At 29.3% G+C, this 11221-nt stretch overlaps 3 protein-coding genes across 3 annotated transcripts; all 3 read left to right on the top strand.

Moving 5' to 3' along the window:
- Positions 1–416: 416 nt before the first annotated feature.
- LOC148553209 (replication protein A 70 kDa DNA-binding subunit B-like) lies at positions 417–1334 on the top strand. The gene is made up of 4 exons (XM_088494792.1): positions 417–563; positions 672–942; positions 1054–1153; positions 1307–1334. The coding sequence occupies exons 1-4, from the start codon at positions 417–419 to the stop codon at positions 1332–1334; spliced, it is 546 nt and encodes a 181-aa protein (XP_088350918.1).
- Positions 1335–1467: 133 nt separating this feature from the next.
- On the top strand, positions 1468–2576 carry LOC148553208 (uncharacterized). Its single transcript, XM_088492544.1, has 5 exons — positions 1468–1583; positions 1687–1807; positions 1910–2089; positions 2203–2280; positions 2412–2576. The coding sequence occupies exons 1-5, from the start codon at positions 1468–1470 to the stop codon at positions 2574–2576; spliced, it is 660 nt and encodes a 219-aa protein (XP_088348670.1).
- A 3046-nt stretch (positions 2577–5622) lies between these two features.
- On the top strand, positions 5623–8417 carry LOC148553207 (uncharacterized). Its single transcript, XM_088494791.1, has 5 exons — positions 5623–5689; positions 5946–5951; positions 6070–6508; positions 6615–7546; positions 7990–8417. Exons 1-5 carry the CDS (start codon positions 5623–5625, stop codon positions 8415–8417), a joined length of 1872 nt encoding a protein of 623 aa, XP_088350917.1.
- Positions 8418–11221: the final 2804 nt, after the last annotated feature.

Genomic DNA, 11221 nt, shown 5'->3' with positions numbered 1-11221 from the left:
TTTTAAATATCTGTTAATTTTTTTTAGCATTATTTTTTAAAATTTTAAAATATTTTTTTAAATTGCAGCTACATAAATTTTTTTAAAGAAATTTAGAGTTTTTAAAAAATTTACGTTAATTATTCTTCGATTGTTACGTACTAATATTATTATATTATTATATTATTATAAAGATTTATGTTATGTTAGAATTTTTAAATTATTATTTGTTTAGGTTGTTATTTTCAAATTTTAAGTTTAGGTTGTTTTACTTAGTTTGTTATTTTTTAAATTTTAAATTAAAGTCAACCAAATTTAAAAAGATTTAGTTATGATGCAACTATAAAAGTATAAGTTATGAGAGATGTAAAGCACCACAATTTAAAGTACATCAATCCCTTTCGTTACATATATCCAAAATCTCTCTACTTATTCTAATGGATGATATTCACAAAATTGCTGACATCAATCCTACAATCGACAATTTGTGTGTACGTATACGAGTGATACGGTTATGGACACTATCAAGTTACGAAAATTCTCCATTGCCATACTCAATTGAGATGGTTTGGCTCGATGAAGACGTGAGTTTTCTACTAATATTTTTCTATTTTATTTTAAATTTATATTATTTATATTTTAAATTTATTTATTTATTCCCATCTAATCGTTTTTTTTTTCATTAATTCTAGGGAGGAAAAATACACGTCTCAGTTAAGAAGGCTTTTATGTCTCGATTCATGAATTTGTTAGAGGAAGGAATATCTTACCAAATAAGATATTTTGGTGTTGGACTCAATAAAGGTTACTTCAAGACTACACATCATGAGTACGTGGTTAATTTAAACCAACGTACTGATGTGCACAGACTTCCAGAATCGTCGAATATCCCACGATATGGATTTAAGTTTGTGAGTTTTGACACTCTCAATGCTCCTGGGTATGATTGCACCTATTTAGTTGGTAAGTTTATTATTTTAGAAAAAGTATAATTATTTATTTTATTGATAATTTATTCTACATTTTTTTAAACAAATTTATTGACAACAATTTTTTTATTTCAAATCATTTCAGATGTTGTTGGATATCTTGCTGGAATTGGGAATGAGAAAACTCTTGAAAAGGATGGCAAATCTACCAAATATACTGTTATCGAATTAGAGATTGATGATGAGTACTTATCTATTTATTTTTATAAATATAAAAATTTTGATAATCTCATCTTTTTAAATTATTATTTTAACTTATTTTATATAAATATTTTTATTAATATTAATAAATAACAAATGTATCTTAATTAACATTAAGCTTAGTTAAAATTTTTTAGATTCAAAGGAACCGTTTTTTATAATTGAAATTCGTTGTACATAGATTATTTTTGTTTATTCATCTTATTTATTTAAAAATTCACAAAATTTAGGGAATTTAAATCATTATTTTTTTTTTCAGAATTTTATTTGTGTTGTCTTGGCTACTATAAGTCATATTATGGATACTCCAGACTGGTGGTACGGCCAATGTGAATGCAATAGGTCCACATATGCTTTTACAAAAATTTTCAAATGTTCAAGTTGTGGTCGTCTCCTTTTATCCATAACTCTAAGGTTATTTATTTATTTTTTTAAAATTAAAGTATATGCACATTGGATTAGATATTGAATAAGTCTATATTTAACTTTTTTTTATGTTATTTTCGTTTTTAAGCAGGTACCGAATAAAGCTTGGTGTCATTGATGATTCTGACTGTGCATGTTTTGTAGTCTTTGACAAGGAGGCAAAACAAGTTTTAGGAAAGAGCTGTGTAGAGATACTTGATCCACTCCTATTGGTAAGATCTAACCAATATTTATTTCTAAAAATATTAGTGAAGATATTTTTATTGGTAATTTTTATATTATTTATTATTAATATATTATGTAATACCCTGCAGAAAGGAGATCTATCGGATACACCTACACTTTTGCTCAACCTAATTGATAAGACCTTTCTCTTCATCGTTGAAGTTCAAATATCTGATAATCCACATTTTTTACCTTCTTATAAAGTTAAGAAGATGACTGATAATGTGGACCTCATAAATAAATTCAAAGAGGCTCACCCTATTCAAATTGTGAGTATAATTATAAGTGTACTTTCTATTAAAAATTAATTTTTTTTTTGCTTTCTTGGTCATTAGTAGTATGTAATTTATAATTAATAATTAATAATTAATTATAATTTTAGGATGTTGACTACACTAGTGGTTTGCTTCCAATTTCAAAGACATTCTCAATCATTGAAGGGGAGAAAGTAGGTGGTAAGGTATTTGTTCAAAAAATAATTTTTTTTGTTTGTTCTCTCAAAATTAGGTCTTAATTTTATTCAAAAAATATTAGTGAGATAAAATCAAAGGTTAGAAAGAAGTCTTTAATTTAACGTGGTATTTTGTACAGAATTTGTTGCTTGAATTCTCCAATGAAGTTGCTGCTAATGATGAATCCAAATTGTTGGAAAATGCTATTACACCAACTAAGCGATTATCCTCGGAGTCGGAAGAATCGAAGGTAGAAGGAGATATCTCAACTTCCAAGAAGATCAAGATTGAGAAAGAAACTTGAGAATTTGGATGCACATGTTTTGGAATCCCTTTTAGAGTCTATCTAATAGAATAATGTCAAGCATATGTTTGTTTTGGTGGAAACATTGTCTTTTCTTGAGTTGTTATTTTTCTTTTGGTTCTTTTCGATTTTTATGTTTGGAATTTAGAATTTTTTTAAATATAAATTGAAGTTATTTGGTTATTACTTGTGGTTTTATTTTTAATTTAATTTTCACCGTTGATATTCTGATAATATCTAATTTAATATTTAATGTCATAAACTTATAAATTTCTTCTTTAAATTATTGTTGATACAATTAAGTTAGTTATTAATTTTTAATGTATATTTATTTAAAAAAAAATCTAATTATAATTTTTAATTAAAGTATTATGTTTAGAATTTTAAATTTAAATTCAAATATACTTTTTTTTTGAATTTTTACGTAAGCAATTTGAGAATATTTTTTAAGAATTTATATAATTTATAAGCTATTATGCTAATTACAAAGGATTATAATAAAGTAAATAGAATTACCAGTCTTATTAAGATGTGAGATTATTTATACTATTTAAAAAAATGTAATACTATTTAAATTTTAGAAAAGGTATAATAAAGTTAATACTGTTTATGATGACACTAAAAAAAATTATTTTTAAATTAACAAATTTCTATATTCCTAATAGACAACGAACGTTTGATTAGTAAATTTTATTTAAAAATTTAAAATTTATACTATTTAATTAGAAAATTCTATTTAAAAATTTAAAATTTGAATTTCTAATACTAATTTCTAATTAAGTAAGTTCTTAACCATTTCGATTTTTAAGTTTAAATTTTTTTACTTGCCATATTTATAAATTTTATTATTATCTTTTAGATTATCTCTCCACAATAGAAGTACTTTCATCTTTTTCTCTCTTTTTAAATATTTTTTTCTTAATTTACATAATTTATAAGGTTATTAATTTTTAGATTATATTTAGTTTTATTATTTTTATCGATAAATAATAGGATTGATACTATTTATGACAAAACTAATAAAAATTATTTGTAAATTAACAAATTTCTATATTCTTAATAAACAACAAACGTTTAATTAAAAAAGTTTATTTAAAAATTTTAAATTTGCACTAGCTAATTAGGAAACTCTATTTAAAAATTTGAAATTTAAAATTCTAATACTAATTCCTAATTAAGTGACTTCTTAACCGTTTTGATTTTTAAATTTAAATTTTTTTTATTTGTTACATTTATAAATTTTTTCTGTTTACTTCGTTTCTCAGCATGATAATAGAGATACTTTCATCTTTTTCTCTCTTTTTACTTATAAGTTATTCATTTTTAATCTCTTTATTTAAGGAAATGAAAAAAAAAAGATTTTAACTGTAAGTTGAATTTATTGATCGTAAGATTAAACTTATATTTATTTGAAAAAAGTTACTTTTGAAAAAAATATATATTATTTTCCGTAAAATATGTTTACGTAACTGAATAAATGAGAATAAAAAGAAAATTAAAGCAGCCAATGAAAATAAAACCTATGCGATTTTACATAGACACTAATTTCATATTCAGCATTTTAGAGAGACACAAAATACATGTTTTTAATGGGTGTTTGTGTATGACCATGTCTTTCATCATTTTTGTCTCAGTAAACAAACATCATACATGTACTCCTGTGTACTCCCGTGTCTATGTTTTGATGGATATGTATACCAAAAACAAACGCCATCATATGTGTACTCCTGTGTACTTTATTTTTTTTAATAATATAAAAAAATTGATAATAAAAATGTATTAGGTATAATGTATATATATTTTTAATTGGTTAAAAAATTTATTTATTTATTTGGTATTTTCAGGTATATATTGAAAGATGCAAGAAGTCCAAAGAGAAGCAAGATTGAAGAAAAAATTGATATTAAAAGACAAAAAAAATACAAAGCGGACCACAATTCAAAGTAGACTTCATATAAAAAATAACTAACTTGTCATGAGTATTTTGGCCGAATGAAAGCCCATAAAATACAATATTTTCTATATATTATTTAGCTATTGTCAAGTAATAAATTATTAATTTACATTGTTTTCGTAATATGTTACTAAATTTATTTATGAAAAAATTACAGGAAATTCGAGTGATGGTTCAAATGATGTGCATTTTCAATCGGTGTTGTCGAACATTACAAATAGCATCAATACAGGTTGATTTTTGGATGATTTTTTTTGGAACTTACTTATGTGAATGTACATGCACTTTATGTATTTTGATTTTTCTACTATTTATTTAATTATAAATTTTAACAGAAAATATGTTCAAAAAACTAATATCTCGAGTTATCTTATTAGATAATAACCCAACACCATATCGATCAAGGTCTTCAACTAATAATCTACACTCTGTAGGTGAAAAAGAACGATGTTCCAATATTAGTGATATTAGTAATTCAGGTATCACACACGAAGCATATGATAGCCCATGTCATCAGACAAGTCAACAACAGCTTCAACAAACATCAAACAATATCGACCAGTTGCAAAGCCAGCGTATGTTAATATATGCTTTTATTACTTAAAGACCAAACATTTAACTTTTCAATTGGTCTATTAAAAACAATCTTTGGTATATGCTAAATAATTATTATAGATTCATTGGAGTACTCAAATCGAATTAGATTGCAAAGGGATGCAAGACTGAATAGGAAGACTATGCTACTTCAAAAGAGACATGGTAAGATAACCATGATAGATTGTAATTATCACAAAGCTAAAATTTTACTTCTTTTATCTTTAATACTACTTTCATAATATATATTCATAACTCAGTTGATTCAAACATTTAACATATATTCAATTTTCTTTTTTTATAATATAAAGTGCTTGATTTATTATCTCTAATGATTACAGGAGCAAGTACATCTAATTCAATTTAGATACTAAAGAATTAGAAGAAGTGTGCATAGCTGAAAAAGGAAGACACCTGAGACAAAGAAAAACATTCTTGAAGGAATTGGCTATAAATCTTTCAAAAATTTTTGAAGAAGTTGAGGATATTACTGAAAACATGACTATATTAGATGATTCTGTGCAAATTGAATACCCGGCCATATTCGATATTGCTGAGAATACAGGTAATCTAAGAAGTAGCAATATCAGCACTTTATTATTTACTATTGTTATGCTTTTTATAAACAAAAAATTATCGTTTAGTGTTCAAGTTTTTAAAATTCAAACTAAGATATGGTTATATATTATAATTTTTGTATTTGAATATTGATATATTGTAATTCTTATTGTTTGATTAGCGTGCATGTAAAACTTAAACCTTGAGGTTGGCACAATGAAATTGTATTATATGATCTCATCTTTTTAATCTATAAATTGCAGTATTCGGTAATCTTTTATAAATATTATTTTTATACTTAACATGGTGAAAGAAAGATATATTTTTATATAAAGTATTTTTTGCAGATATAACTGAAACATAATTTATTATCTTAGTCATTATTAGATGTGATAGATATTGGTGACCCAGATTTTTTTTGTCGGCATTGCGACGCCATGATGTGGTATGAGGAGAGATCAGAGAAGTCCAAAACAGGATCCAATATTGAGTTCTCAATATGTTGTATGCGAGGGAAGGTACAACTGCCGTTTTTGCAACGTCCACCTCAGCTCTTGCAAGGTTTAATATCTGGAGCAGACCAGAGAAGCAAACACTTTAAGGATAATATAAGAACTTATAATAGCATGTTTTGCTTCACGTCCCTCGGAGGTAAAATAGAGACCTCTATCAATGATGGGACAGGTCCTCCCCAGTTCATTGTGAGTGGACAAAACTACCACAGAATTGGAAGCTTGGTGCCAATTGAGGGACAAAGACCAAAATTTGCGCAGTTATATATTTATGATACAGAAAATGAGGTCTCAAACAGGATAGAGATTTTCAGGTTTGTATCATGCATTCCAAACTGATTAAAAATTTATTTAGGTAGTTCGTACTTTGATTTTGGTTAATTATGAATACTAATATTTTTCAATTGATGTTTTATACAGTTCAAGAACAAACAACAACAACAATATTGACCAGTCCTTAGTTCTAGATCTCAAGGACATGATCGATCAACATAATGTTCTTGCTCACACATTTAGGATAGTGAGAAACTACCTGAATCAAGGAGATATCGCAAATATAAGGCTACGATTGTACCAAAAAAGATCAAAGGACGCGAGAGTCTACAATTTACCATCTTCTAACGAGGTCGCAGCTTTAATAGTAGGAGATTTTGATTCTGGAGATGCATGGCGTGATATTATAGTTCAATTAAAGTCCGGACATCTGCAAAGGATTCATGAGACACACACCGCATTTATTCCTCTTCAGTACCTTATGATGTTTCCTTACGGTGAAGATGGCTACCAAGAAGACATTCCTTTGCGAGAATCTCATAGGGCTGATGAAAATAGAAAGAGACAGCATGTGAGTTTAAGGGAGTTCATAGCATTTAGAATACAAGAGAGAAAGGTCGAGTATGCAACAATTGTCAATGGTGGAAGATTATTTCAGCAGTTCTTGGTTGATTGCTTTTCTATGATTGAAGTACAAAGGTTGACCTACTATCGAAACAACCAAACTAAGGTGAGGAGTGATATATACAAAGGAATTCAAGATGCAGTTGTTAGGGGTGAGACACGTGCTTCTAAAGCAGGTAAACGTATCATCCTACCTGCGTCCTTCACTGGTGGCATGAAATACATGTTTAATAATTGTCAAGATGCTATGGCAATTTGTAAGAAATATGGATATCCAGACCTCTTCATCACAATGACATGTAACTCAAATTGGCAAGAGATTGGCAGGGTTAACGATCCAAGGAACTTAAAGGTTGAAGACCGGCCGGATATATCGTGTAGAGTATTCAAAATTCAGTTTGACATGATAATCTCAGATCTTAAGCAAGGAATTCCATTTGGAGTGCTAGATGCAGGTATTGCTCATCATCCAACCTTATTTTTAGAGAAATATTCCTTTAGATTGTTATAAAATAAATGGCAAAATATTTTCTTACTTAACATATTGTTGCTTTTTTATTATCACCCTTAATTTATCAAAGCACATACATAAAATAGATAGTTTAAATATAACATATAATTTTTTTTTGTCTTTTTGGTATAAGGGATGTATACGGTGGAATTCCAAAAAAGAGGTCTACCACATGCTCACATTCTTTTATGGTTAAGTGGAGACCATAAGATAACAACGACAACTCAAATTGATTAGTTAATATCTTCAAAGTTGCCAGATCCTGTTCAGCACCCAAAATTATTTAGAGCTGTATCTACATATATGATTCATGGACCATGTGGTAGAGCATTCCCAAAATCTCCCTGCATGAAAGATGGGTATTACACCAAATATTATCCCAAACAGTTGTCGATGATAGTGGATACCCATCATATAGAAGACGAGACACAGGGGTGGTTATTGAGAAGAAGGGAGTCCATATGGATAACAGGAATGTGGTTCCATACAATGCATATCTACTGATGTCTTATCAAGCGCATGTTAATATAGAGTACTGCAACAAGTCGAATGCTATCAAATATTTGTTCAAGTACGTGAATAAAGGTCCAGACAGGGTAGCAGTTGGAGTTACAAAGGAAGCTTCCAGTGGAGAGGATGCTCAGGTTATTGATGAGATCAAAGAATTTTATGATTGCAGATATTTGTCTGCATGTGAGGCTGTGTGGAGAACCTTAGCGTATGATATTCATCAAAGGTGGCCTTCAGTGATGAGATTAACCTTTCATTTGCCTGGAGAGCAAAATATCATCTTTAAAGATGATGACGATCTTTAAGAAATCGTAGAAGAAGAGGAAGGAAAATGTACAATGTTCTTAGCATGGATGGAGGCCAATAAAAAATTTGAAGCAGGTCAAACTTTGACGTATGCTGAGTTTCCAAATCAATTTGTTTATGATAGAGAATCAAGGGAATGACATCCACGCAAAAGAGGGTATTCTATCGGGATGTTAAATTATGTTCCACCGGGTACAGGTGATATTTATTATATGAGAATTTTGTTAGCTGTTCAGAGAGGTTGCACAACATATGAGTCTATTAGGACAGTTAATGGAATTACATATTCTAGCTTCCAAGATGCTTGCTATTCCATGGGACTACTGTGCGATGATAGGGAATTCATTGTAGCTATTAATGAGGTAGCTGAACTTGCATCTGGTCATCAATTGAGAAAATTATTTGCGATGCTACCGATATCTAATAGCATTAGCAACCCAGAGCGTGTTTGGAATGCAACTTGGACATTATTAGCTGATGGAATACTATATGAGAGGAGAAAAGCTTTGAAAAACCAAGGTATTTTACTATGTCTTTTTTTTATATCAAGATTGTATTCTCTTATTATCTTTATTTTTATTAATAATATTAATAGTTTTATTTTAGAATTACTTATTAAATATTTCATAAAACCACTATGTGCTTTTTCTAGGACTAAACATGACTGATGATGAATTGAAAAACCTCTGCCTTATTGAGATTGAGAAGATACTCAACAGCAATACGAGATCTTTAAGAGACTATCAATCAATGCCATATCCTGAGATGTCTCATGTTCGCCTTTTTCAGAATAAGCTAATAGAGGAGGAGTTAGCATATGACACAAATGACTTGACTCATACAAACTTATATACAGAACAAAAGATGACTCATGAGCAAAGGTTAGTATTTGATGAGATACTTAATGCTGTTATTACAGACTCTGGTGGTTTTTACTTTGTTTATGGGCATGGTGGGTGTGGTAAGACATTTATTTGGAATGGACTTTCTTCTGCTATTCGGTCTAGAGGAAAAATTGTTTTAAATGTCGCATCCAGTGGAATTGCTTCTTTACTCCTACCTGGTGGCAGAACGGCTCATTCTAGATTTTCAATACCCATTACAATTACTGATGAATCTACTTGCAACATCAAGCATGGCAGTTTGAAGGCTGAGCTGCTCATCCAAAGTAGCTTAATAATTTGGGATGAAGCTCCAATGCTCAATAAAATGTGCTTTGAAGCACTTGATCGGACACTCAGGGATCTTATGTCAGTTACCGATCAACATAAGACACATCAACCATTTGGTGGTATGGTTGTTGTTCTAGGAGGTGATTTCAGACAGATACTTCCGGTGATTCCGAAAGGAAGTAGACACGATATATTGGCATCCGCTATTAACTCATCCCATCTATGGTTATTTTGTAAGGTTCTGAAACTGCATACGAATATGAGGCTTCTAATGTCTTCTTCGGATCAAGATGAAGGTGAAATGAAGAGATTTGCTAATTGGATACTTGATGTTGGAAATGGAAATATTGACTCTGTTGTTGGTGATGAATCAGAAGTTGAAATTCCAAATGATCTATTGATTACAACTACTGATGATCCTCTCTCTCATTTGGTAAACTTTGCATATCTAAATTTGTTGCAAAACATGTCAGATTACAGGTATTTTCAGAGTAGGGCAATTCTTGCACCCACGCTTGAGAGTGTCGAGAAGGTAAACGATTTTGTCTTGACAATCTTTCTAGGGATGGAAAAGGAGTATTTGAGCTCTGACACAACATGTCAAGCTGATGAGAATGAAGATGTACAACAAGAGTGGTTCACACCAGAGTTCCTAAATGACATCAAATGTTCGGGACTACCCAATCACAAGTTGACTTTGAAGCCAGGAGTCGCTGTAATGCTACTGCGAAACATAGACCAGACTTCAGGTTTATGCAACGGGACAAGATTAATAGTTAACGAACTTGGCAGCAACGTAATTGGAACGACGGTAGTGACCGGTAGAAATATTGGAGATAAAGTGTACATTCCAAGAATGAACTTGATCCTTTCAGATTCAGGATTGCCATTTAAGTTCCAATGGAGACAATTTCCATTGACAGTATGCTTTGCAATGACCATTAACAAGAGTCAGGGTCAATCATTATCACATGTAGGGCTTTATTTGCCAAAATTAGTGTTCACCCATGGACAACTTTATGTTGCTTTGTCAAGAGTTAAGAGTCGCAGTGGCCTCAGGGTTTTAATTCTAGACGAAGACGGCAATCCAAAGTCATCAACAACAAATGTCGTGTTCAAAGAGGTTTTTAATAATATTTAGGTAAGAATAATATTATTTTTATTTTAATAGCATGTTATGATTTATACTTTTGTACAAATATTTACTATAGATATAACTAATTTATCTATAACTCTTTTTTCAGATTTAAAATGAAGTGTGTAACAAGGAGCACAACATCCTATGCCAATTGCTTTTCTAATGAAGTTAGTAAGATACTAGGTTATCGATCGATAAATTTTTATTAGCTTTTTATATAAAATTTAGTATAAAATTAACATGCTATTATTACAGTTATATATGTTCTTATTTTTTTCATGTCTCCCTCCTTATGGTTTAAGAATATTATAAACTTCAAACTCTTCTATTTATATTTTACTTTGAATAAAGATAAAACAACATATTTAACACGTTTATTATATAACAACGATGATAGTATTATACTAAATTTAAAAAAATATATGGTTATAAAATATTATTTTTAATTTAACTTATCAAATTTAAATAAAAGCCCGTGCATCACACGGGTTTA

The sequence above is a fragment of the Arachis ipaensis genome, chromosome B7, assembly GCF_059453495.1.
Source record: "Arachis ipaensis isolate K30076 ecotype BB chromosome B7, ASM5945349v1, whole genome shotgun sequence".
Taxonomy (NCBI): Eukaryota; Viridiplantae; Streptophyta; class Magnoliopsida; order Fabales; family Fabaceae; genus Arachis; species Arachis ipaensis.
Note: the sequence above shows the minus strand (reverse complement) of the source record. Positions and strands in the feature narration are given on the sequence as shown.

What these genes read in the sequence shown, in the direction of transcription:
- LOC148553208 (XM_088492544.1), top strand. Translation starts at nt 1,468, where the DNA reads ATGGATACTCCAGACTGGTGGTACGGCCAATGTGAATGCAATAGGTCC. An exon ending in TACTTGATCCACTCCTATTG is followed by an intron (nt 1,808 to 1,909) that starts GTAAGATCTAAC and finishes AATACCCTGCAG; the next exon opens with AAAGGAGATCTATCGGATAC. An exon ending in GGGAGAAAGTAGGTGGTAAG is followed by an intron (nt 2,281 to 2,411) that starts GTATTTGTTCAA and finishes TATTTTGTACAG; the next exon opens with AATTTGTTGCTTGAATTCTC.
- LOC148553207 (XM_088494791.1), top strand. Translation starts at nt 5,623, where the DNA reads ATGACTATATTAGATGATTCTGTGCAAATTGAATACCCGGCCATATTC. An exon ending in AACAGGATAGAGATTTTCAG is followed by an intron (nt 6,509 to 6,614) that starts GTTTGTATCATG and finishes TGTTTTATACAG; the next exon opens with TTCAAGAACAAACAACAACA. An exon ending in ATTTGGAGTGCTAGATGCAG is followed by an intron (nt 7,547 to 7,989) that starts GTATTGCTCATC and finishes TATCCCAAACAG; the next exon opens with TTGTCGATGATAGTGGATAC.
- LOC148553209 (XM_088494792.1), top strand. Translation starts at nt 417, where the DNA reads ATGGATGATATTCACAAAATTGCTGACATCAATCCTACAATCGACAAT. An exon ending in TGGTTTGGCTCGATGAAGAC is followed by an intron (nt 564 to 671) that starts GTGAGTTTTCTA and finishes CATTAATTCTAG; the next exon opens with GGAGGAAAAATACACGTCTC. An exon ending in GAATTAGAGATTGATGATGA is followed by an intron (nt 1,154 to 1,306) that starts GTACTTATCTAT and finishes AAAATTTTTTAG; the next exon opens with ATTCAAAGGAACCGTTTTTT.